Source organism: Typha latifolia, chromosome 13 (assembly GCF_019914945.1).
Source record: "Typha latifolia isolate L0001 chromosome 13, TyphaL0001v2, whole genome shotgun sequence".
Taxonomy (NCBI): domain Eukaryota; kingdom Viridiplantae; phylum Streptophyta; class Magnoliopsida; order Poales; family Typhaceae; genus Typha; species Typha latifolia.
In genome coordinates, this window is record NC_133098.1 from 956,475 (window position 1) to 982,769 (window position 26,295).

The window sequence follows — 26,295 nt, forward strand, 5'->3', positions numbered from 1 at the left end:
TGCTATTAGCATATATTCCAGAGGCCCTTCCTGTGAGTCTTTACAACTCTTAATTAGTACTTCATAATGGTGAGAGTGACTTCATGCTACAGTTTCCTTTTTGTGTCTTAGCTGGGGTTCTTCACCTAACAACAGTTGGTTTCCTGAGCAAGCGATAGCCTTCTGGGTTTGTGTGTTCATAAATATCGGATCTTGCAAGCAAAAGTGGAAACTAAATAACTCTCTTTGAAAATTAGTTCTTGTATAGTTAAGTTTGGTAGAATGGAGCTTTTATTATCACACTGATGTGCACTACCACTAGCTCTTTTCTTTGCCTTTAAAGAGAAGCTCTCTCTCTCTCTCTCTTACATGTGTGCTGAAAACTATGTAGCTTCTTTCAAGTCTTCAGGATATGTTGTACTAATAACAGTATCCTTCCATGTGGCTATCCTCTCCTGACAAGTACTTCCATCACACTCTATTGCCACCCTTAGGACTTCTGGATTGGAGAAGAAGAGAATATATATAACTTATTTGCTTTCTATATATTTAAGAACTTCTGAGCTGCATCCCATTCTTAAAATGAACTTTGACTCGTAGCTCTGCCTACTTCTGACCTGATCTGTCATAGATCTAGAGAGAGAGAGAGAGAGATTCTTATTTTCATTGGACAGTTGAAAAGGTGCACCTCAAACCTTACTAGGATAGTAACATTAGCATGGTAGATGAATTCACAGCAGTAAACCTTCCTTTAAGCTACTGTTCTCTCCTATATTGTTCAGCATACTAGGTGGAACAGCAAATCTCCAAATAGTAACGCAACTTTATGCTCATGGATGAGGACTTATATCCTCTGTAAAAGACCACTGCACTATGTATTAAAAAGTGAGTGATGTGTGACAGAAATGGCCCATAAGGCGGTAGTGCTGAAAAAAAAAAAATCCACATACGTTGAAACTCTTCTAGCAATCGGGGTGCCAAGTACCCTGAGTGCAGTAAATTCCTGCAATTTGGGTTTGCAGAGAATCTTCTCCTTCCATGGACCCTCTCCCTCTCTGAATGCATGCATCATCTCAGCCTTGAATCCTTTGCCATCTTTGAAAACCGTTAGGCGTGTGAAGGGTCATCTCAGACGATGATTCCAGTGTGTCAGCAGTTGCAGAGAGGGCCAGTGCCTTTAACTCACTTATTTACTGCAGAGATTCTTATTTAGATGAAGCTATTATGCGAGGCAGATGGTAGATAGGATCCAACTGCATTACTATTCATATCTCAAAAGATCTACTAATGAAATTCTTCCTTCTTCCCATTTCACTACGTGTGTGATCTCCATTTAACGTATAATTCAAGCATCTTATTGGTTTCACCTCTAAGCTTGCTTTATAGTATCAATTTCCATTTACCCGAAATGAGATTTGGAGATTTTTTTTTTAAAAAAAAATGTATCCAATCTTTACCTTATTTTCGAGTACAGATTTGTCGTTGTTTTCATATATCAGACAAATAGGGAAGAAGAATATATATATTTCTTTTTCTGGAGACACCAGTGCAAACATCAGAATTCATGAAGAGAAGAAACATCCAACAAGACAGCTGTCAAAATTCTACTAGCCAAAAAGCCTGCTTGCTGCACGAGTTAACCTCACCAGACTTTCCCTGACGTGATACAGCGTAACGGTATATAGAAGACTACACTGTTAACAGATCAACTTTACCTCCCACATGATCAAGGAAATAAATAGGTTGTAAGGTTTGATTCTAATTTTAAATAATTATTATAAAAGAAATTATTTGATAATTTTAGAGCTTGACTTAACTGCTTGATTCGAAGTTTAATTTGAAGTAATTATTTAGCGTTAGTATATGAGCTAAATTTTAGTAAAACTCAAATGAGTTGTATATAAGAAGGGTTGGCTTTGTCTATCCCACTTAAACACTGCTCTTCTTCGCTTCCTCCTCACTACTCTTCTTGGCTTCCTCCTCCTGGTACTCCAACAAAATATTAACAATAAACTAATCGCATATCTTAGCTAAGTTAATATAAAAAAATTCGAACCCCTTCTCTAAATTTTAGAGCACTGTCAGGAAGAAGACAACGACACGAGAGAGAAAGCTAGAGAGAGAGAGAGAGAGTAGGGCAAAGTTTTTTCTCTTTCCATTTTTTTTTCCTTTGATCGACGAATCGAAATCTTAGAAGACCTAAGCGGCTCTAATCGGAGCAGCAGAGGAGGGATTAAGAGTTTTTTTATATTCGGAAATCTCTTCGGATTTGGATGCTGGATTTGACGGGAGGTTAGATCGGAAATGGCGGATCCGAGCCTCGACGAGTCTGGTGGTGGAAATGCGGCCCCGGCGGCACTGACGGTGTCGGCATCGTTCAAGGGGGAGGGGAAGCCGGGGCCAAGGAGAAGAGGGTCGATCCGACCGAGCTTGGATGCGGACGAGTTCATCAATTTGTTGCACGGTTCGGATCCGGTCAAGGTTGAGCTTAATCGGCTCGAGAACGAAGTCAGAGGTGGGAATGTGGTTTCGTTCTCGCGGATTTCTCTTGCTTCCTGTGTTATCTTCGTGCACTAGAAGTTCTTGGAATTTTTTTTTTTTTGTTTCATTTTTCCTTATTTTTACTCTTCATTAATCTCCATGCATCAGATAAAGAACGGGAATTGGGAGAGGCGCAAGCAGAAATCAAGGCGCTGAGGCTGTCGGAGCGTGCGAGAGAGAAGGCTGTTGAAGAGGTAATCTTGAAATTTAATCAACATTTTATTTTTTTTTTAAGTTGTAACTTCGTTTTCTCTTACCAATCACTTACTACTATTCATTCGGTGGATTTGAATCTTTTTTCCTTTTCTTTGTTTTATAATCTCTGCCTAGTTCTCCGGTGTCAAATGGTTTGATTTTTATATAACTTTGATTCGTGTTGCTATTTACCAGTAGGAAACTGATAAAATCCGAGCTGTTCTTTATTCGTTGAAACAATGTATTCTCTTTTCTTGTCAGCTTACGGAAGAATTGGAAAAGTTGGAAGAGAAACTGAAGTTAACAGAGTCCCTTCTAGAAAGCAAAGTATCTATGCTAAACCTCATCTCATGCCAACTCTAAATTTCTATTTCAAAATAGGAAAGAGTTTTTGATAGAGGACACAATTTTACAGAATCTAGAAATCAAGAAGATCAATGATGAGAAGAAGGCCTCCATGGCTGCTCAGTTTGCAGCAGAAGCTACACTTAGAAGAGTTCATGCAGCTCAAAAGGATGATGATATGCCTCCAATTGAAGCCATTCTTGCACCACTGGAGGCAGAGCTAAAGCTTGCACGTCAGGAGGTAATATGCACCATGGTCCCCTTTCTTATTCTTTATTATCTCAACAATCCCTTAGGTTCTTGAAAATTGACACGTTCTGATGGAATATGCCAATATACCACTGCTATTTGGAAAAAAGAATTCTTACTTCTTAATTACATAAAAAACTACTCATATTTATGGAAGTATGATTTCCTGTTATTGCTTTCCTTTACTTGTTGCTCTGACTATAGCTGCACAACTTTCACTTGCTGTTTGTAATGCCAAATTCCTACCTCGTGAGTTCTCATGTGGCTCCTTTGATGTCTGTATTAAGAGGGAAATATAACTGTGGATTAGGGAAGCTTAGCTGAGTCTGTTTATGAACTATTTTTCCAAAATAGTGTAAGGATCGGTATTATCTGTACAATGTGAGGTTGAACCATTACTCATTTTATGTGCATTATTTTTTTTTCACTACGGATACAAGCAGATTGTACAAACCTAGCTTTTGTGCAGATTGCGAAGCTGCAGGATGACAATAGGGCATTAGATCGTCTAACCAAATCAAAGGAAGCTGCTCTACTTGAAGCAGAAAGAACAGTAGAAATTGCCTTAGTAAAAGCTTCTATGGTGGATGATCTACAAAACAAGAACCAAGAGTTGATGAAGCAAATTGAGATCTGTCAGGTAGTAGGGAACATTTATTAATATATCGTAATCTGGGAAATTTCCCGTGTAGAAATTGTGTCACTCGAGCATTTGTTATTTCATCTTTAACTTTTGCAGGAGGAAAACAAGATCTTGGACAGATTGCATCGCCAAAAGGTTGCAGAGGTTGAAAAGCTTAGCCAGACTGTGAGGGAGCTAGAAGAGGCGGTGCTTGCTGGTGGTGCAGCTGCCAATGCTGTCAGAGATTACCAGCGCAAAGTTCAGGAGATGAATGTACATATCTTCCTTGTTGTATACTAGTATCCTGTTTTTTAAATGTCTTTAAATTTTTTTGATCCTTTATTGCACTTTTGTTTTTTTCATGGATCACTACTTATTCCTTCTTGCATATGGCCATTGTTTTGGTAGGAAGAGAGAAAAACGCTTGATCGGGAACTTGCCCGTGCAAAAGTGACAGCAAATAGGGTTGCTGTCGTAGTTGCAAATGAATGGAAAGATGCTAATGATAAAGTGATGCCTGTCAGACAGTGGCTTGAGGAGCGAAGGTTCATGCAAGTAAGCAGTAATATCAGTACTTGTTTACTTTGACATTACCTTTTGCAAAGGAAGCAGTAATACCAGTACTTAATTTGTTGACATTACCTTTTGCAAAGCTTGAACATCTTTTTCCAAGGCAAACGTGACAAGTTTCAATCTTTAGTTAAACTCCTTCTTTAGTTCCATCCAAATATAATTTATTCTAAAGTAAAATTACTTCTTTCATCATGCAACATTTGTACTACAGGGAGAGATGCAGCAACTTCGAGATAAGCTTTCTATAGCAGAACGAACCGCAAGATCTGAATCTCAGCTAAAAGTAAAGCTTCACATTTGTACCATTTAGAGTGCAATATTTTGGTGTCTAGTTATAGTAAAATGAATGTTAAAAATTTACCTTTTCATTCCTCAGGAGAAGTTTCAGTTGCGTCTTAAAGTAATAGAAGAGGGTTTGAGAACGCCCTCAACAAGTTTCAACCGCACTAGTGTAGAAGGGAAAAATTTAACCAATGGCCCTTCCCGTCGCCTATCACTGGGTGGATCTGAGAATATTTCAAAGTTAACTTCCAATGGTGTTTTGACTAGGAGATCGCCATCTTTTCAGTTGAAATCCTCTCTTTCTTCTGGCAGCAGCATGGTACTCAAACATGCAAAAGGAACTTCCAGGTCATTTGATGGTGGTACTAGGTCAGTAGACAGGGTCAAAGTTCTTGGAAATGGAGTAGGCCACTTACTCAACAGATCGATGGATGGCACTGCAGACAGTCAGACAAATGATAATTGGAAAGAAAATCCAGATGATAAACCTAATGATTCCAGTAATAATGATTCAAGTGATTCTGTCTCTGGATTATTGTATGATTTGTTGCAGAAGGAAGTAACAACTTTGAGAAAAGCTTGTCATGAGAAAGATCAAAGCTTGAAGGACAAGGATGATGCAATTGAGGTAGACAATAAACTTTTTAGTATGCATGACCTGTTAATCCTTGCAATGCCTTTTAAAATCTTGCTTCTCTCTTTCCAATTTCAGATGTTGGCAAAAAAAGTAGATACTCTGACAAAAGCAATGGAAGTAGAGGCTAAAAAAATGAGGAGGGAGGTCGCTGTCATGGAGAAAGAGGTTGCTGCTATGCGTGTGGAGAAGGATCAGGACAGCAGGGCTAAGCGGCTTGGTAGTTCAAAGGGTCCAATAAATACTTCTCAGCTGCTACCTGGGAGGTATGCTTAATGAATCATTTATATGCTCTCGACATATAAATCTTTTTGTTGGGCAACTGATATGCAATTCTCAATGCTTCACAATATATCTTTTCTTTCTTATGTTGGGCATGAATATCCAGACATTAGAGTTACAATGCTTGAACTATTCCCCGCCATCCTGTAGCCTTCAAGTGACAAGTGAGGACCGCCAATAGTACTCCTAAAAAGAGAATATGGTTAACCTTGTCACATTTTTTTGTGCTGTTCATATCAGAACGCCCCAACCAAAATACCCCAGGGACAAGAATAGATGACCTCACTTTTTCTCCATTCAACAGCATCATTGGAATCATAGATAGGTCCATCTGAAGCTTCTATTCAACAGGAGACTGCTGTACAAGCAAGTTGCCAACTTACCATCTTCTCATTCTTCAGTAATGAGAACAAACTGTCACTCCTTGTGAAGAATACCATGATTATTTCATGTGAACTGCAATCTTCTTTTTTTTTCTTTTCTTTTTTTGAGTAAGATATGAACTACAATCAGTTTAACTATGTAGCTAAATTTGCCAGATACCCTTAGTTTATGCCTGTGCAATCTGTTCAGTTTAGTGTCTTTTTAGTTCTTTTAGTTATGCGTTGGTTCAAATATTTGACAATTCACAATAAAAGGAACTAGCTCATTTCATAGTCTCGTAAACAGTTAAACTGAATTAGTTTCTGCAACTTCAACTTTTATGCATAAATTTGATGAACATATTTTTGCTCTCAAAATCTTTAACCTGCTGTATTGTCTGCAGAAATGTGCAGCGATGTGGATCTATGCGCAACCTTCAATGACAAGTACTCAAACTGGGGAGCTGCATGCAATTCTTGAATGACTTCATTTCTCACTTTTATATGTAATTTGTCTTATTTTTTTAATCTTTTTAGTTTAAAGATTATAATGCAGATATGCCCCTGCTGTAATCAAAATGAGGAAGAAAACTTTAGTGGAAGAGTCAGTACGAATCTGACAAAATTTCTACTGTAATCTAGTTGTGTGATGCTGAAGTCGATCTAACCTTTCCGTAAATGTTTTCCCTCCTGATAAGAGCAAAGCTTTGTATTGTTGTATTGGTTGGGAGGATCCTCCATTCCTCTCTGTAAGTTCTAGCTAGTGTGGTTGTGGTGACTTTCTTATTTATGGATTGTGAATACCCTTCTAATGTAGAATTTGTCTATTTTGCTCATGTTTTTCTTTTTTCAACTTTAGCAGAGCTGAGGTGAAAATTATCATCTTAATTAATTTGATGTGAAATCAAGAATTTGTCATTTGAGTTAAACGCACTTCAAAATGGATGTAACCAGTTGATGCTGTAGTTCATGTATTCAGTATGCCTTGCGTGAGAAGGATAGCCCCAATCCTAGCACCCGACGTAAGTGTCAAGACAGGCGTTGTGGTCATTGTCGTCTTTAATTCTTCAAATGCTTTGGTTGTTGAGCCAGACCACTTGTCTCCTTCTTGAGTAGAGACGTCAAGGGTGCTGTAATCTTGTCGTAGTTTACCAGAAAGCGATGGTAGTAGCCCGTCAAGCCCCTTGCAACTTCTTCGGCGTCCTTGGAATCGGCCATTGCATCATGCTCTGCACCTTGGAGGGATCAGCCTACACTCCCACCACAAAGATAATGTGGCCGAGGTCCACCCTTGGCTGGTCTCATAGACATTTAGCACTTTACATAGGTGGACGAGGTGCTCCTTCCACAACCGATGATTGTATAAGTATATCATCGAAGAAGACTAGCATGTACCGCATCAACAATATCCTAAATACATCATTTATCAGCCCTTGAAAGGTGGCGAGGGCATTAGTGAGTCCAAATGGCATGACCTTGAACTCATAATGCCCATCATGTGTGTGAAAAACGATCTTATGCATGTCCTCGGGTTTCACTCGGATTTAATGATAGTTGGCACACAAGTCCAACTTGCTAAAGGAGGACGCCCTCGAAAGTTCATCCAAAAGTTCTTCAATGGGGATCCGCATAATTTGGTACTTTATGATGCTGTCGACTTTCAACTTATAATGCCCATCATGTGTGTGAAAAACGGTCTTGTGCACGTCCTTGGGTCTCACTTGGATTTAATAGTAGTTGGCACACAAGTCCAACCTGCCTAAAGTAGGACGCCCCGAAAGTTCATCCAAAAGTTCTTCAATGAGGATCCGCATAATTTGGTACTTCATGGTGCTGCTGACCCGAAGCGTTCTTGGAGCATTAACGTCGATGTAGGCATGCATGGGTATCTCGACATGGATCTCTTTGTTGATCTCTAAATGGTCTTGGTATTCAATAAGGTCCCCTGATTTATCGTCTGTTGGTCCACCTTTCTCTATGTCTTCAATTTCGACCAATACTATCACCATGGTCGAGCACATTTGTGCCTGCGGATGAATTTCTCATCACAATAGAAGCACAATCTTTTTGCTCTTCTTTTTTCAAACTGGGCTTGTGTTAGTTTTCTCACGGGGGCTCAAGGAGGCCCCCTCACCTCTGGTTGTGGCTGTAGAAACGACCTTGCACCCATTGTCCTCAGCAGACCTGCTGGCACGTGTTGTGGGGTTGCAGTTTGCCGAGGTACTCCTCTGACCTCCGTGGTGCTCCAACCCTTTTTTGTTGCAATTCGAAACTCCCTAAGCTTCTCTTACATCACTTGAGCTATGACGAATGCATCAAGCAAGGGCCAAGTGGCTTTTACTTCAGTCTCGACGAACATCCCAGACCTCAACCATCAGTTGCCTCCAGCTCCCGTTCTGACTAAGGTTGCATGGCTCCTCAACTATTGTAGTAGAGTCGCCGTCTTCAATTGCCACTAAAGCTCAATTATTGTTCATTGACTTCACAGCAGCAGCAACACCATAGCAGCACTCGTTCATTGACTCCACAACAGCAGCATTAGCAGCCCATTTCATCGAATCCACAGCTACAACATTGAGTGCCCATCAATTTTAGCTGCACTTCCCTCTTCCATCACCGCTGCAGCTAGGTTCGTCGACTCCATAGCAGCAGCCCACTTTGTCGACTCTGTAGCAGCACCACCACCAAGTGCCCATCAACTACTTGATGAAAGTTCTTTGTGTCGAGAACTTCCATTTTCCAGCAATACTCTTTTCAGTTGACTGTCCACAAATTCTCGACAAAAGTTCTTTGTGTCGAGCCTTTCCTTTTTTTTTCAATGGCATTGCTTTTAGCGAGTACCCACCATAACGAAAATACTTTGTGTTGAGCCTTCAATTTTTAGTAGAGCTGAAATTTTTCCACTCATCAACTGTTCGACGACAAGCCCGAGTGAGAAAATTCTGAAACACCCTCAAGGTGTTTGATACATTGGCATCCCTTCTAATGGCATCTCAAATTCCGGTTGGTCATGAGAGCGTGTTCTTAGTCGGCTTTCTACTTGTTACTCAAAAGGATTGGATCACATATGTATCTTCTATCAAGATAGTCTTTCAAGACAACGATTGACGACCTCAGTTTGCCGTTTGGAGATGATAGGTGGTAGAGAACTTTAATTCTGTGCCAACCATGTACCATAAGATTTTCGAAAAATAGCTCATAAAGCGAACATGAGATTAAATATTATAATTTTTAAAAGACCATATAACTTGACTATATTGGCAAAATATAATTTTGCCACATGTGAAGCATTAAAGGTTTTGGCACAAGGAATGAAATGATACCAAAGTTGATGCATAACAAGCTCTTTGATTGCAAATTTGAAAAGGAACACAGTAAAAATAACTAAAACTCGAGGAATTCATCAACTGGGGTGTCAGAATCTATTGATGATGGATCTACCAATAGAACACTCAATATGTCAAAACTCTTAAAATATTCATTAATTTAAAAAAAAAAGGACTACAAGTCTTTATATATGCATAGAAAAATAAAAAATCAAACTAACCATGAAGCCCTAATAAGCAATAGACAAAAATAGTCTGGTAAACAAAATAACGAAAATATCTTGCAAGGCTAATCTAAACCCTCGTTAAGCAAAAGAGCTACGCGGCTCTCTTGCACAACATCTCAGATAATGGTGTCCACACCGTAGGGCCTATGAGTTCAGCTCCAACATAGTGCTAGTTTCTAATGGGGCCAGATATCTGGGCTAGACTCTAAACCTCATGCTGCATGTAAAACAAACTCAGACTGATCAAGAACCTTGATCCTGATTCCTTCACCATCCACATTACTTGGCTAAGTTGCTGATTCTTCATTGAGATATATTTAGTGTTGTGCAGTTAGGAGAGGGTGGCTGACAGTGTCCATTTCAGAGAGTGAACTGGTTGGTTGCCTTCTGATCACTGATCAGTAGTAGAGGGATGCACATTCACATATTATGACTCAAAAGATTTTCAAGCGGATTTGATATACACACGCACGCGCACGTACATATACCAATATTACAGGAATACAGGAAATGCACATAATGCTACCTTTTTGTAGGATGGCTTTCCTATATAATTGCTTCATGGACTTCAATTCTGGTGTCTACATGAAACAGTCTGCAATCATTACTACATTCTTGGATTAAATTGGATGCAAACTAAATGTTCAAAGAGCTTTGGTGCTCTTTCATGCTTAACATCTTCTCTTCTTGTTGCAAAGGAGACGAGTTCAAGAAAAGGCTTTGTCGTTGGCTACAACTTCCACGACATTGGAGAAGGAGAGCAATGTAGTTTCGATAGTTATTCAATTTGCTAATCTGCAGATATGCTTTTCTTAGGCAAGTAATGATTGGAGTGGTATGTAAATATTGGATATCAGGAATAAACTGGTGCTGGATGTAATATTTCATTGAATCATTTGCTTTTCAATATATGACCAGCCTCGATCCTTCCCTACATTGAAGATCTCACCTGCAGCAGGATAGTCTGAATTCCACAAGGGCTGGTTATATTGGTATAAATTTAATGTAGACTTCAGTCTTTCTAGTCATTGTGCTACTTATTTCATGTTGATTTGGATAAACGCGTCTGGAAACTTGCATAGGTACTTCTTCACCGGATATTTTTTTTAGTAAGGTTTTATGTGAGGCATCTTCACCCTACCAACAACTGGTAGCCCTTCACCAATAGGTAAGGTTCTCGAAATTCTTATGCTTTACAGTTTCTATCATTCCATAACTCGAGTTTGTTCTCTTGCTCCTATTAGCACAGCAAAGTTTTCTTTTCCACTACAAAATTTGATGATCTGGCAGGTGTTGCGCTTCGTTCTTAAGCAAGTGGGTTCTCAAGTAATCACCTTAAAGAAGCCATGGTTTGGTTATTAACCAATCAATTTCTTTGCTTAATGATTAAGTCTTGGCTTTTGAAGTCCTTTCATAAATGGTAGGACCAATTGCTCCAGAAATAGAACGGAGGAGTCCTGCTACAGGGACAAAGATATAAGGAAGAGAACGAATAAATCTGTATGCTGTTTAGTTGAAAGTTAGGAATCCAAACTTTTTTTGTTTCTGACAGTATTCATCTTAGGTCCCTTTTGTTTCTTGATATTATTTATGGGAAATTGTATCAGACCATCCTATATTTTTTGTTTATTATGGTTGCCGGTTTTTCATTTTGGTTTATGTGTATAAAACATACTGAGCTAAACCGACCTCAGTAACTACTCATATAACAAACAGAATGAAGAAGAAGAGAGCACTCAATATCTTCTGGGAACCTCTTATTATTGTGGGAATAATTCTACGCCAATGCCTACAGACACTCATGGGATATTTATTTATTCATTCTCCTGCAGTAGTTATCAATACGTGAGCCCCAAAGATGGCCTGCTTTATTCCCATTCTTGGCCGAGTTTTTAACCAAACATACATTTTTTTTTATCGAAATAGATCAGTAAAATATTGATAAAATTAATATTTTACTTTCAAATAAAAATGCTAACAAATTCAATATTATATATGTAAGTTAATGCAATTAATTGTTAATCTTATCAGTAGTTAATATATATATATATATATATAAGATGTTGAATTTGTTAGTATTTCTTCTTCTTCGATAAACACTAATAAATTTTACATTTTATTGACACTTATATTGAAATAAGTTGCGGCGTAGCCTATGTGGAGAAAACAGTTGCCACACCTGTTCGCAAAAGCTTACACACGAGGAACAATCATATCTTTCAATTTTCAGCTTCGACTATCTCATGATTGATGATAGAACTTTCACACTTTTAGAGAAAATGAGAACCTTATTATCCGAGTAAAAACTCGATTTCCTCTATCTGTCAATTATAAGCCATGCTACAATCCTTCTTACCTTATACATTCTACCACACTTAAAATAATTGGGGTTAAAAATAAATAAAAAAACTCCTTGGGGGCACAAACAACCGAACTAAAGAAACTAGATGTATGTAATATGACAAGTCAAGAAGACTTCTTTTTGAATCGTACCCAATAAATAAAGGAGACCAGCAAGACTTCTTTTTGAGTCATACCCATTAATTAACGAAGAAGGAAAGAACCCAAGTCTATCATCTAATCAATAAATTAATCGCATCGATCATATTGAACATGACACTCTCAGTATCTAAAACTGCCTCAGAATAAATAGTCATTAATGATTCCATGCTAATATATTTCATAGTTTGCCTAGATAGAGAAGCTTGTATTTATAAGGTAATGACTCGTGGCAATACAAAGTGTGTGATTATTACTGCCCATCCTCTTTTTCTTCTCTCGTATCACGAACTAATGCGAGCTGAGACTATCAAATTAAGGCGAAAAACATTGAAAATCTAAACTACAATTATGGGTCCCGCTTCCCGATTCCCACTTCATTGATAGATCCGCTCCTCAAGTTATATTATCACTACGTTCCCAAACAGTGAGGAGCACTTGCTTTGCTAGCTCTCCCCCGTCTTTTCGTCTTCTCGAGTATAAATATGGCACCTCGATCGCGTCTTCCTTAGACGGGAGAAGATTCTTTCGCAGATTCCCCGTCAGTTGGGTGTCTTTGATTCGCTCGGGTGTGAGGTGAGAGAGAGCTTAGAGCAGTGTATAAGGTAATTTATTTTCTTTATTTTGTTTCCTCGATGGGTCTTTGTTGATGTTTAATTTGCTTCTTTCTGTCCATGGGTAATGTAGCTTAATCGAAAAAGGTAGGATTAGTTAGTTTCGTCATATTTACAGTCTTTTTATAGTGGAAAGCTGTGAAATTCGTATGGTAGAGGGGTGGCATCTTTATGGTTGGAGCTAAGTTTTAATGTTTTGATCCTAATCATATATTTAGTTTGCTTAAGTTTTTTTTTTGGTATATATTTTTCCCAGCTTGTACTTATGCACAAAATATTTTCCATTTCCTTTTCCATGGCCTCTCCCATGTCTCTTCCCGTGTGGAAGGACGACGTCTGATCTCAAAACCCCTAGCTCTACGAAGAATAGAAGGAGAAAGTTAACCAAAAATATTTTTCTCCTAATTATTTTGCAAGGATATTTTGATAATTTGGATAAGCTTAGTTATGTTGGACGGAAAATTTAACCGTCTTATTTTAGTCATAAATATAAAAATTAGTTTTGAACTTTTTTAAGCATAAATAAGTAAAGAAATAAATACATGTGTAAAATAGATTTAACCCTAATTTTATTATTTAGCAGCTTGTATATGATACAAAAAGAAAGCCTTTTCCTAAGCTAAGTTAATTTCCTTATAGATATTTTCATGATTTAAAATATGTTTCTTTTCTCTTCTAAAGCACTTGTTTTCAGTAATCTCGTTGTAGTTAGTATGTTCTTACATATGAGGCTGCCTTCTTATCTAGGAGTTATAGCAAAGTTGGTTCTTGGAAAAAAAAAAATTCTGTTGTTGTTGTGCAATATTTATTGTGCTAACTCATACATCTGTATCTATCTCTTCGCAGATGGAGTAAGTAATGTCAATTGTTTTTTAATTCATTAATTATGAGACCAGCACTTTCTGTTTCAAAAGGAGCGATTCACAGCAATTTGTTTGCAATATTAGATAAATAACAGATGGTTAGATCTTCCGTATATAGGTTTCATTTCTTCTGTATAAAGTCCTATAACTGATCAGGTTTTTAACAAGCACGATCCTTGACTTCGAGAATTTCTTCTTTCTCTTCTCTCCACATGTTGACTCATCGGAATGTTAAAGTTGTTTCTGCTGATGATTAATTGTGTAACTGCACTGTTAATATAAACTGAAAATGAGTTAACCCTTGGAGGTTTATATATAACAAGAATCTTCAGTTGCACTTCTTTATTAGATGCATTCTAAACTTGTAAGTACTAATGAAGTAAATTTACATTTTGTTCTCCAGCTATCATAACAATGGGTAAGAGTAAGACAATTCAGATCACAGGTTTCCCTTTAGGTGCTACTGCAGATTTTGTGAAGGACTTTCTGGAGAGGATTACCGGCAATGGGACCATCTATGCACTCAAGCTTAGGCTTCCAAGAGTTGTTAAATTAACATCAAAATCATTTGCTGTGGTTCAGTTTTCAACAAACGAACATGTGGAACATATAACTTCTCTGTCCCAGAAGGGCCTCTTACGGATTCAAGATTCTTATCTGAAGGTTCGAGAGATGGAACGTGAAATTGTTCCTAAGCCACACAATTCTTTGTTTGTTCTGGAGAACGCAACCCTTCACTTTGGCTGCCCAATTCAGAAAAATAGTTTATCTGTTCTCTGGAGTACAAGCAATGTTCAAGTTAACTTTGGCTTTAATTTGAGGAAGATATTCTTTTCCCTATCTAAAGGAAGTACTCAGTACAAGCTTGAACTTTCTTATGAAAGCATATGGGAAATCGAGCTACACCGTTCATCTTCTCAAAGTTCACAGTTCCTTAAGATTCAGGTTTGCTTCTATAGAGTACGTCATTTCTTCTTTATTACTTATCTGTATATATCTTGTGCCAAATAATGATAACAAAAGCCTTCTTAGTTTTTATTATTACTGATATAGTGATATCTATAGGCCAACATGGATATGGGGACTATCAGATCTCTCTGAATCTTTCAAGATCTTTATAACTATAAAAATCCTCGGGTGTTTGATTTAGCCTACTTTCTATCTAGTTCTATCTTGGTTCTTGAGAGCAACAAACATCACTCTGTACTTTTTCCTCTTATATGCATTAAGTACTGCACATTTTATTGAAACTAAAATTGAAATGGGATATTTGGGTGATTAGAAGACTAAATTCATAATGGTTTTACTTAGAAATTTCTGGTCTTTTGCATTATATAATTTGATGTATTCTATCACAGTAACTGTTGTGGCATGTAATTTTCTTCGAGCAGCTATCTTTTGTCACTCCTGACTAATGAGTCATCTAGTTTCATGATCTTGGATTTATATTTGAATGTGCATATTTTGTCTACAACCATATGCTCCTCTGTTTGTGCTGGATCGATGAGCTACGTGGCTACGTGACCATGAAATTCCTGATGGAACCTGGAAAACTAAGTTTCAGTTTTTCTGGCCCACAGTTTTGATCAGGCCCAGAACTTTCGACATCTTTCAGCTCGTATCTTTCTAAAGTTGTAATAAATTGTAAGATCTAGGGCCTACGTTCAGCTCCAACATAGTGTTAGGTTTTGATGGGGCCAGATATTTGGGCTAAAGCTAACATTCTGCAGCCATCAGGCCTGAGCTTATTCAGAGCCCACCGTTGCCAATTTGCACCGTTAGGTTCACCATTAATATTGTATTTCCACACAGATATAAGGAAACTCATGCAATTCCCTCTTGGAAGATATTTCCTCAGTTCCACCTGTATTTCCGTTAAGCAACTATGTAGCACTTTTTGGCTTTTGCCTTCTCTGATGTTATTTTACAGTTATATACTTATATTGTGTCTGATATAGTTTCTTAGATACTTATAGACTATCTTACATGTCTAATTTTATCTATGCAGATCACCTGAGAATTCTGTTAAATCGTTGCCATTTGTTGGACCATTTTTTGCTAACTTGATTTTCTCGAATTTCTTGCTCTAGACAAACTAATCTGCAGATTTCTTCCCAACTCAGGTGGAAGCTGCACCTAAGATTTATGAATTGTTTACACGTAATTCAGGTCTTATACATGAAGATCCTAAGTTCAATTACTTTAAGTTTTCTTCTGATGATCAGTGGTTCAGAACAACAGATTTCTCTCCATCATGTAGCATTGGACAATCATCCATATTGTGCTTGCAGCTGCCATACAACTATGATCTTCCAAATATCCGTGAATATTTTGTTTACTATGAAGTATTTCAAGGTTTCTTTGAATTAAACCGAGGTTCTTCCTACTCTTGCAATTTGGATCTAGTCCCTATTGTAGAACCTCTCACTTTGATTCAGGTGCCATACGAAATACTCTTTAAAATCAATCATATGGTTCAGAATGGGACGCTTAGTGGGCCAACACTTGATGACAAATTCTTTTCTTTGGTCAGTCCATATTCTGTACCTATTAATTATATTGAGAATGCCATAGCAAAGATGTACTATTTCAAGAGAACCTGCTTGGATCCAGCAATTTGGCTTTCTAAGGAGTATTCAAAATTTGCCAAATCCGAGTACCCTCTAAGATCGCCTATAATATCTTTGGATGATGGATTAGTTTATGTGCACAGGATGCAAGTTACCCCTTCTAAAGTGTATTTCTATGGACCAGAGATTAACGTCTCCAATCGTGTTATACGACATTTCTCGAAAGACATAAATAATTTTCTTCGGGTTTCTTTTGTTGATGAGGATTGTGAGAAAATGCATTCAACTGATTTATCACCTCGATCTGGTTCTGCAAATGGCGTAAGGAGGACGTCTCTTTATATGAGAATACTGTCAATCTTGAAAAATGGTATAACCATTGGAGATAAGAAGTTTGAGTTTCTTGCCTTCTCATCTAGCCAGCTACGAGAAAATTCTGCATGGATGTTTGCTTCACGAAGTGGTTTAACTGCAACTGACATTAGAAAGTGGATGGGTGAGTTCCGCAATATAAGAAATGTTGCTAAATATGCAGCTAGGCTTGGCCAGTCCTTCAGTTCCTCTACAGAAACATTAACTGTTGATCGAGATGAGGTGGATGTCATTCCTGATGTATATAATGAAACAAAGTATGTATTCTCCGATGGTATTGGAAAGATTTCTGCTGAGTTTGCAAGAAGAGTTTCAATAAAATGTGGGTTGAAAATTTCAAGCCCATCCGCCTTCCAAATTAGATATGGAGGCTACAAAGGTGTTGTAGCTGTTGATCCAACATCATCAAAGAAGCTTTCATTGCGAAAAAGCATGTCCAAGTATGAGTCAGAAAATAGGAAACTGGATGTCCTTGCATACACCAAATATCAGCAATGCTTCCTAAATCGTCAGTTAATTAGTCTTCTTTCAACTCTGGGAGTTAGGGACAGAGTCTTTCAAATGAAGCAAGAAGAAGCTGTCAATCAACTAAACAGAATATTAACTGATCCGGAAATGGCTTATGAGGCAATCGAGCTGATGTCCCTGGGAGAAACGACCAACATTCTCAGAGAAATGCTACTGTGTGGCTATAAACCTGATCTTGAACCTTTTCTCTCAATGCTTCTTCAAACATTTAGAGCGTCAAGGATGTTAGAATTGAGAACTAAGTCAAGAATTTTCCTTCCAAAAGGAAGGGCAATGATGGGATGTTTGGATGAAACTCGAACATTAGAATATGGGCAGGTATTTGTTCAAGTTTCTTACGCTGGGAAAAAACAGTTCCATAGCAGTGGTTTATCTATGTTTGATGGAAGCGAATCAGATGACCATATGGTTGTGGTGAAAGGAAAAGTTGTCGTTGCAAAGAACCCTTGCCTCCATCCTGGTGATGTTCGAGTTTTATTTGCTGTAGATGTCCCTCATCTTCACCATATGGTTGACTGTGTTGTTTTTCCACAAAAGGGGAGTAGGTGAGATCCTTTGATTTGTTTGCTTTTAAGTTTTATTATTGATGAATTTCCTTTCCAAATAAATGTTTGTGGATTATGGAAAGCATTATACTGTAGTGCATTTGACGAAAATTGAAGATCCTGAAAATGGAAAAGTTGCTCTCACCAGCATGTTCTTGATGATAAAGTAAGCAATAAACCTGAATTCTAGCAGTTCTTTTAAAATATTAATCTACTTGGCTATGGGAATGAATTACATGATAAAATGATGTGTCCTGAGATCTAAAAATCTATGTTAAATATGCACTTCTCTGTGTGTTATCATTAAGTAAAGTTTCTGATGATCAAGGACATATCTTGTGCCGGCTAATAGCCTGTATGCTTCCAGCTCTATTGGCATGGACATGCTTTTAAAAGTTTCGTGCAATATTTTCATTCATGTGAGTGTTACTTGACTTCGAAGAACATAAAGCATGGCGCATGACGAACCACAGGAAGTGCTAAATATTTACTGTAATGAAAAGGCATATGTATCCTTAAAGGAAAAAAAATAAATTCGGTCATAATAAAAAAAAATTCTGAAATTGTCAATTCACTTGTATATCGGTATTATAGTTCTGTGTGTAATGCCATATCAAGTAATCACAAGTTCACAACTTTTAGGTAGCTATTTTTCTTTTAGCCTTTATTAGCCTTAGATCTTCATTTCCCTTTTGTTTGATACAAAAAAAAAAAAAAAATAGAAGTCTTTCATGTAGCAAAAGATGGATATTCTTTCTGTCATTTTCCATATAAACTGGTGGTTGATAATGAACTCAGTATCTCTTTCCATATTTAAGTTCCAAAGTTTTTCACTTGCCACTCATGATGCAATATGTTGTAGTCAAAGACTTCTGTTGATATCTTTTCTTGCTGTTCTACTATATTTCTGAAAATTCATCCATTCAGCATTTGTACACAGGAAAAAAATTTCCTGATATTTTTGTTTTTGTTTCTTTTATGTTATTCCAGACCCCATCCTAATGAGTGCTCAGGTAGTGACTTAGATGGAGATATATACTTTGTGAGTTGGGATACAACACTTATTCCTCCTCGTGTGGTGTCGCCCATGGATTATACTCCAGCACCAACAGAGATCTTAGATCATGATGTTACAATTGAGGTAATGTCTAAAGAAATTGAAATTTCAAACAATTCAATATCTGCTTTCCCCTCCCCTGTATTAGTTTCTCTATCATAAAAAAGTTGATCCATTTTTGCTTGGTTCTCTTGATTTGCTGATAATTCCAGCTGTTTGTAGCGACACAAAACTTTCTTGGATGCTGAACACGGTGCTCTATTTTTCTTAAGCCACTTCTATGGTGGTCACTAGGGGATTTTAATCATCTGCTTGATTATTCTGATCGTCATAACTTCTTGCTGACCAAGGCTGAAGTTTTGTACACACCACTTGGTGTGTCGATTCTAACGTAAACCAAAAGGGTCATCGGAATATCTTGGGCTATTTTACTCCTTTAATCATTTAAGTTTCCTTTTCATAGCTTGCATTTGATGTGACCGAAGATCTATGAATCTCCTACCTTTCATGTGAGATAGCTTTCTTCTTGAACTGTTTGTTGCAGTAAAGGACAGTGAACAATTATTTCATATGAAACCTATCAAGACTAGCCTCATAGCTTACATTTTCTTCAATATCCTAAAAATTGCGTCAGACTTTCGTCTATGCAGTAACGGTTAAGTTAACCGATGAAGCAATTTCCAGTGGAAATTTATAATAAAGTATTGATGTATGAATTATTCCAAAGATCAACCTCACAAAAGCTACCTTCATCTTTTCATATGTATATCCTGTACATTTACTTATTACTGCACTATTATGTCACTCGTCTATATGTTTTGCATCTTAAAAGGTAAACAAGGTGCAGCCTTTTATATGAAATGCCTTGCGTTTAGCTTGAAGCTAATAGGTTGATTCTTATCTTATGTATATACTTGCCAATTTCAGTTTCCAGAGCGCAAGGATGTTACTGTATTTTCCATAACCCAGAAAAGAAGAGGTTCTAGAAATGCTCAAATTTTGAAACGTAACTTAGCTGCTTATTAAATTTGCCGTGCATGGTTGCTCTTTCTGCACATTCAGGAATACAGATGATTATTTCTCTAATTCATATCAACTCTCTCAATGGATTGCAGGAAGTGGTGGAGTACTTCACAGATTATATAGTCAACGACAGCCTAGGCATCATTGCAAATGCCCATACAGTCTTTGCTGATAAGGATCCACTTGGGGCTGAAAGTGAGGCCTGCATAGAGCTTGCGAAGCTCTTCTCTGTTGCAGTAGACTTCCCTAAGACAGGAGTGCCTGCTGAAATCCCAACTCATCTCCATGTAAAGGAATATCCTGACTTTATGGAGAAACTTGACAAAACTACATATGAATCAAAGGGAGTAATTGGGAAGCTCTACAGAGAAATCAAAGGCAACACATTCCAGCCTGGCTGCATAAAGCATTTCACAAAGGAGGTAGCGAGGCAAACTTATGACCCTGACATGGAAGTTAGTGGCTTCGAAGACCATGTCAACGAAGCTTTCTGGTTCAAGGAGGAGTATGATTTCAAGCTGGGGAACCTCATGGATCATTATGGGATCAAAACTGAGGCTGAGATCCTTAGTGGCAGTATATTGAAGATGTCTAAAACCTTCACCAAGTACAAGGATGGAGAAGCAATCAGACTGGCTGTAAGATCATTGAGGAAAGAAGCAAGGTCATGGTTCAACGAGAAGAGCAATCATAACGAGAATGAAGATGAAGTATATGCCAAAGCGTCGGCTTGGTACCATGTGACCTATCACCCGGAATACTGGGGCTGCTATAATGAAGGTCTGGACAGGCCACATTTCCTTAGCTTTCCATGGTGCGTCTATGATAAGCTGACACTCATCAAGCAAAAGAAGATAAGCATGAGGAAGGTGGAAGCTGAATTTTTATCACTTCAGCAGAGGATGGAGAGACGCTTGATAATCAGTTGAGAATATATATATATATATATAGCTTGTTGCATTTATGGACATTGTAGAGATCTTGTATAATAGGAGGTGAATATCCAAATGGTAGCATAACAGCAAAACTTGCAACTCTAATATTCTGCATGTCTATTTCATGTTGAGATTGAGAAAATCTAAGATTTGGATCATTTCTGCTTCTGTGGAAAATGTATTTATCTTTCATGAAGTATCTGTGTTGCCATATCTTACACCAGTCTTGTACAGACAGCAGAGAGTGGACATTGACTTTGACTTAGAATGGTAGTGAAAGAAGTTCAGAAGTTTACAACGTTGAACTCCTCAATTCACACGGCAAGAGAAATGGTAATGAGAAGCTGTAATTAGTCTCTTTCGCACTCTTTTCCTTAAAGGAAAGTCATCATGTTCTATAAATTGCAGATGGTTTTGTTTGTTGCACAGCAGATATAAACATTGGAGGAATGCTGTCAGACTTGGAAAATAATTTCCGAAGGAAAGGAAAGGGAGAAAAAAAAGGGTACCTATTTATGTTTTCGCAGCACACTGTACAATTATCATTGTGAATTAACTCCACAAGAAGTGGAAACAAGAAATGTTAAAATTCTCATCAAGAAACCGATGCGAGTAGTGAGAACTTTACATGCAGCATTACCTTTCCTTTCTCTACATCTAACTTTGCACCAGTTACGAGCCAATACCCAGGACTATCCTGAGGCCCCATAGTTATTTGGGACGTGTCCACAAACTTCAACAGCTTCTGGGTCCCCACAGGCACAGGTGGTCCGCCGGCGAACACACCGGAGTCGACGTTCGTAATCGGGCCTTGTTGTTTCTCCCTCTCCAGTGCACTGGAGGATCCAGTAAATGACATCGACATGAAGCCCGATTTCTCCAAGAAGCCTGTTAGGCCGCGGGCCCACTTGGACTGGGCCACAGTGTACCCAGGCACTTCAGAGAATTGTAGCCTCATGTGCAGTACATTTATAGATTCATGGGCCTTGACAATGAGTTGTGCTCCGGTTACTATAAACGCCGTGCCTCTCCCGGAGATCGACCAGTTCGGGTCATACTTCACCGGTGCAGTGCAGACATGGGCGAACATCTTCCAATGGATTGGCTCGTAGTATCGAACGTCAGCGATCACGTCGGACCCTTGCCACATCAGCGGCTTCTCAGGCTGGGCCCCCATGAACATTGGGCTGTTTGATAAATGCTGGAGGTGTATAGCTAATCTGATATCATGTTTAGTAATCTAGAATTAATCTAATATATCAAGTGTCAGTAGACACCAAAATTTATCTTCTTTTTATTATTGAACAATATTAAGCTCACCTGTTATTTTTCTTGCCCTCAAGGTGGAGTCTTATCCCAGTGACAGGCCATCTTTTGGCAATGACCTGAGATGATGAAGAAATGCTTAAGATAAAGAGCATCATCAGAGCAGTCAAACAAAAAAAAAAATTTAAGTTAGTATATCTCACCTGGCTTGTGCTAACATAGAGCTTAGGGCCCATTGGATTAAAATATAGAACTGGAGTTGAGGCAGACCTGTTTGAGCTTGGCCCAAGAGGAAGGTCATTGTGCATGGGAGCCCATACTTTGTGATATTGGAAATCCAAGAAGTACTTCAACTCAGCTGCAGGAGGTTTATCTGCAAACATGTATAAATTACATTAGTATACATCCTAAAATTGTTTAAGCCTATCAATTCTTGCATTCTCTTTTTTCACTGGGAGAGAGGAGTTCTTACATCTTAGATATAGATTAATGGCATGAGACAAGAAGCCAGTGCCTGGAACACCCTTGAGGAGGGAGATGATGGGCACAAAAGTAAAGTTAACCACATCAGGCTTTGCAGGCACAGTGAGAAGCCATTCAGAATGGCAGCTCTCTGAGGTGATTCCTCCCCTCTTTGAGCATATGACTGTAATACCCTGCAATAAAAATTAATTAACACCGTATTATGTTAAACCAAAATGGTTAAGGGGGCTTAATTAAGTGCTACATGTTTAAGTAGTTCACCTCTTTGCATGACATTGGACTGAGGCCATCTAGCCTCGTTTGTGTGTCAAACACATTAAAAGCCTCTGGAACCTGTCATTAGAATTATAAAGTTGGATAAGGAAATGTAATTAAGGTGTTCATTATATATAGGCAATGCTCTAACCTTGAATCTATAGTCTTTTGACTTGGAGGGAAGTAGAGGGAGAGCGCATGTGCCAGTGAAAATTTGATGTCCAAGCTTGTCCAAATGTTCTTTAATCTCTGATGGGGACAGCAGAGAAGACTTCTCTTGCCTCACATTAATCACATCCTGACCTCCCATGCTCAATCCTACTATAATATGTGTCCCGTAGTTCTCAATGAATCTGGGATTCAAATCACAAAATAAAAGCAATGCCCATCAGAATCAATTGTCAATTCCTGTTTGGTGTTCATATTGCAAGTCTTAATACCTCGAACAATTTTGTTTCTTTTCTTCATAATACACCCTCTCTTTTTTACTTCACACCAATATAACTTTAGATCCTATGACAAGTATTCTTGGCCTCTCGTGGAGCTTTCACCTTACATTATCCAATCTAATATCGATAGGCAGTTTGGTGTTTGTTGAACTGGAACATGAGTTCCACATTTCTAGACTCTCAGATAGATCATCCAGTTAGTCTTCTAAGACTTTTTTTTGGAACTATCCATATTTGCTGAATGATTTAGTTATGTAGCTATGAGTATATCCTTGTATACCTTGCAATAGCAGCTGGGTCCCAAGTGGAAGGTACTGCATTGATAACATGAGGAGAGAGGGTGAGTGGTTTGCAATCCAAGCGAAGGTTGAAGAGAGAGATGAAGTGTCCATCCATGGCCAAGCACTTAGTCCTTGCAGCATCTTGAGCCCATGAGCTCCCATCAAAACCAAAGGTAGAGTTGAAAAGACCAGATGGTATTTTTCCACTTAGTGAACTCCTTTGGTTGAACACCTCTGACATCTGCATGGTCATTAATCACAAATTAAAAGGAAAAGTCGAATATCTTTCTTCTTTTTGTTGTCTTATGTCCATTAATATGCATTTTTTTCAGCTTGTGTTATTCAATTGAAATAACAATGTCATCAGCAAGCAGTTCATGAACATTTTTCTTTCCAAGTTGGTCTTCTGTCCAAAAATAGTTGAGCTCACTTTAAAACAAGATAACTTAGAATCTCTGATGAGACCATAGACAAATCTTCTCTCTATTAAGAAAAAATAAATAAAAATAGATAGTTTTATAATGTCTCTGGCTCAACTTCCAAGTTTTATGAGTCTAATCTTGCAGCTAAATATATATCAAATGGTTATAAATAAATTGAAGGAGTCCAATGGAGAATATAAGCAAGCCAAGCAATCAGTAACTTGTGTTGCTTGCTTGAAGAATTGAAGTTCCAGTAAAGAACAAATTTTGTTCTTCTGCTCAAGTCTAAACTGAGCTTTCGAGTTATCGATTAAGTCTAAGGTCCTACTCGGACTGATACGTGCTGGTGCTATTCATGAACAGCACGACAACTAATACTAGATAGACAATTTCCTCTTGAAAATAACATGACTACATAATTAATACTATATGATATCCTAGCATGTGCGAAAATAGGGGTTAAATAGATGAGTGACATTAAACTTCATTTACCTTAATATTGGATGCTTGCATGAAGTCTTTTTATCAAATTCCTACAAATTAAGAAGTTAATGCCAAAACATTATCAGTTCTTATCACATCCCTCTTACTTCTTCTGCGACAAATGTGGCACTACACTTCCTCCTCAAATTAAAATGATAAATTTGTTCTGGTGAGAAGAAGTTAGAAGCAACCATAGGGTGAGGAAAGTTGTTAGTAGTTATATCTCATACATACAACCTAGGAAGTTCATGACTTTTCCTTTTGGTTGTCAATATCCAAAGCTGAAAACGAGAAATTTTAGAGTTTTTCTTTTTGGTTGAGCATGACTCCACTGTGGAAAGTCAATATCTTGTTCATCGGTTTTTTAATACCCTAATTCACCAGCCACTGGTATCAAACTTGATGACCTTACTACATTTTATTTTTACTGACTCTTATGACTTCTTGTAAAGGTTCACATGGATTCTGCTCCCTTTTGTTCCCAACAACAAGGAATGACTCTACAAAGAGCAAATATTAAAGTAAAGCTATTGACTTATTCAATGATATTAACTCAAGAGAATGAGTATTTAAGCTTTATAATCTATTCTTTGAAGTGTGAATAGATGTGAACATAACCATAGTTATCCAATTAGTTGTACAAAAAAAACGTGTACCCAAATATGCCACCCATTGGGTATGGCATTTGGCAATAACAAAGAAACATTGGGGACTATTGGAAGAAGAAGAAAGAAATTAACTCTGGAAACTAAATTTCGGATCAAAAGTAGTAGTACCCATAAACTCAAAGATGGAAGTGAGTATGGAAATACCTGATTGAAGTCGAGCACATCGGACCGGTATCGGATCCTCTCCCCCTTATCGCACTTGATATCAACTGAGACATTCTTGAATGCTCCAAATCCTGGCACCACTAACTCCTCCTTCTCCTTCTCCTCCACTGAAATCAACCTCTCCTTCCCCTTGCAGTACTTGAGCCGAAAGTCGCAGGAAACATCAAACCCTTTGCCCAAACACCTCAAAGCCTGCTCAACCGCAGAGCCCATCCTTCTCTTATTTTCGCATCTATCTATTTTAACCACCAGCGACTACTTATATAGTTTGTATTTAATCTAATAAATCTATGTGTTGAATGAGTTTAGAAAGAAGGGCAGAGGGGGAGGAATGGAGAATTGTTCGTTGATGGAGAATGTCAAAAGATGACTACTTTCTCCTCTTCAACAACAGGCTGGTTATTTTTGCACATCTTGGATGTTAGTATATAATGTGTGGATAGTATGAGATAAATTATTATGGAACAGGAGGATACCAGTGGGAAGAGAGAATTATTCCTTCAAGGCTAAACTTTGACTGCTATCTTCTTCTTCTTCTTCTTCTTCTTCTTTTAAACCCTGTTTTGTTTTTTTCTTTTTTACACCCACAAATGAGATATATATATATATATATATATAGAGAGAGAGAGAGAGAGAGAGAGAGAGAGAGATGTTTGGATGCTATTTACACATAAGAGGGAGTTAATTCAGAAATAAGAAAGACTTATTTAGCAATCCAGCAAGGCCTTAAGTTAGATATTTAATTAATTAATTAAGTCAAAATCAAGTTGCCAATAGAGTTATTATAGTGGTGGGCTCTCTTCTTGTAAGATGGATAATTGACTTCACAAGAAGACTCACCTCATTGGAGGTGAATTAGGAAAACCGATTATAACGGCCAAGTGGGAATTGCCATGGAGTTTTCACAATTGAAGTCACAGTCAACAAAGCTATGAACTTTTGACAGAGGAAGTTCCAGTGAATTAACATAATCATTTGGCGAGATAACGAAACACAAAATCTCACAGATGATCATAAAGAAACACAGATCAAACAATCACAGAAAAATACACCTGAGATCAAACAAAAGAGGGATCTAAGGGTGGACTTGTGAGCTATTTGTTCCTGCAATATTAGGGTTTCAAGATCAGTCGTTCGAACGCCCTCGTTAAAAAAACAAAAACTCAACATACGACGCACGGGTAAATAAAACCTAAATCA

The 26,295-nt window shown here is 37.9% G+C and overlaps 3 protein-coding genes across 7 annotated transcripts; 2 read left to right on the plus strand and 1 right to left on the minus strand.

Moving 5' to 3' along the window:
* The first annotated feature begins 1,914 nt into the window (after window positions 1-1,914).
* LOC140800260 (microtubule-associated protein 70-2-like) lies at window positions 1,915-6,900 on the plus strand. The gene is made up of 11 exons (XM_073154942.1): window positions 1,915-2,494; window positions 2,629-2,714; window positions 2,977-3,042; window positions 3,131-3,301; window positions 3,779-3,949; window positions 4,049-4,204; window positions 4,340-4,486; window positions 4,716-4,787; window positions 4,881-5,414; window positions 5,499-5,686; window positions 6,469-6,900. The coding sequence occupies exons 1-11, from the start codon at window positions 2,284-2,286 to the stop codon at window positions 6,506-6,508; spliced, it is 1,842 nt and encodes a 613-aa protein (XP_073011043.1). The 5' UTR covers window positions 1,915-2,283; the 3' UTR covers window positions 6,509-6,900.
* Window positions 6,901-12,512: 5,612 nt separating this feature from the next.
* LOC140800286 (probable RNA-dependent RNA polymerase 1) lies at window positions 12,513-20,781 on the plus strand. 2 transcript variants are annotated; one of them, XM_073154977.1, is made up of 5 exons: window positions 12,513-12,692; window positions 13,997-14,538; window positions 15,717-17,608; window positions 18,599-18,749; window positions 19,781-20,781. In XM_073154977.1, the coding sequence occupies exons 2-5, from the start codon at window positions 14,008-14,010 to the stop codon at window positions 20,615-20,617; spliced, it is 3,411 nt and encodes a 1,136-aa protein (XP_073011078.1). In that variant the 5' UTR covers window positions 12,513-12,692; window positions 13,997-14,007; the 3' UTR covers window positions 20,618-20,781. The 2 variants fall into 2 exon arrangements, with proteins under 2 accessions (XP_073011078.1, XP_073011077.1); XM_073154976.1 differs by having other exon boundaries at window positions 12,514-12,721.
* A 303-nt stretch (window positions 20,782-21,084) lies between these two features.
* Window positions 21,085-25,667, minus strand: LOC140800288 (MACPF domain-containing protein At1g14780). Of its 4 annotated transcripts, none has more exons than XM_073154981.1 (9): window positions 25,572-25,667; window positions 25,075-25,287; window positions 23,357-23,598; window positions 22,779-22,980; window positions 22,634-22,705; window positions 22,362-22,545; window positions 22,093-22,262; window positions 21,944-22,008; window positions 21,085-21,843 (listed from the first exon to the last, which is right to left on the minus strand). In XM_073154981.1, the coding sequence occupies exons 3-9, from the start codon at window positions 23,596-23,598 to the stop codon at window positions 21,219-21,221; spliced, it is 1,560 nt and encodes a 519-aa protein (XP_073011082.1). In that variant the 5' UTR covers window positions 25,075-25,287; window positions 25,572-25,667; the 3' UTR covers window positions 21,085-21,218. The 4 variants fall into 4 exon arrangements, with proteins under 4 accessions (XP_073011082.1, XP_073011080.1, XP_073011079.1 ...); XM_073154979.1 differs by having other exon boundaries at window positions 25,075-25,331; window positions 25,572-25,640; XM_073154978.1 differs by having other exon boundaries at window positions 25,075-25,490; window positions 25,572-25,624.
* Between the last annotated feature and the right edge of the window lie 628 nt (window positions 25,668-26,295).

Bases quoted from the DNA above. Each gene is read 5' to 3' on its own strand.
- LOC140800260 (XM_073154942.1), top strand. From the start codon at position 2,284: ATGGCGGATCCGAGCCTCGACGAGTCTGGTGGTGGAAATGCGGCCCCG. The intron at 3,302-3,778 runs GTAATATGCACC...GCTTTTGTGCAG, and splicing joins TAAAGCTTGCACGTCAGGAG to ATTGCGAAGCTGCAGGATGA. The intron at 4,205-4,339 runs GTACATATCTTC...TTGTTTTGGTAG, and splicing joins GCAAAGTTCAGGAGATGAAT to GAAGAGAGAAAAACGCTTGA.
- LOC140800286 (XM_073154977.1), top strand. From the start codon at position 14,008: ATGGGTAAGAGTAAGACAATTCAGATCACAGGTTTCCCTTTAGGTGCT. The intron at 17,609-18,598 runs GTGAGATCCTTT...ATGTTATTCCAG, and splicing joins TTTCCACAAAAGGGGAGTAG to ACCCCATCCTAATGAGTGCT. The intron at 18,750-19,780 runs GTAATGTCTAAA...AATGGATTGCAG, and splicing joins ATCATGATGTTACAATTGAG to GAAGTGGTGGAGTACTTCAC.
- LOC140800288 (XM_073154979.1), bottom strand. From the start codon at position 25,308: ATGGGCTCTGCGGTTGAGCAGGCTTTGAGGTGTTTGGGCAAAGGGTTT. The intron at 22,981-23,356 runs GTATACAAGGAT...TTTGAATCCCAG, and splicing joins GACCCAGCTGCTATTGCAAG to ATTCATTGAGAACTACGGGA. The intron at 22,706-22,778 runs GTTAGAGCATTG...TTCTAATGACAG, and splicing joins CAAAAGACTATAGATTCAAG to GTTCCAGAGGCTTTTAATGT.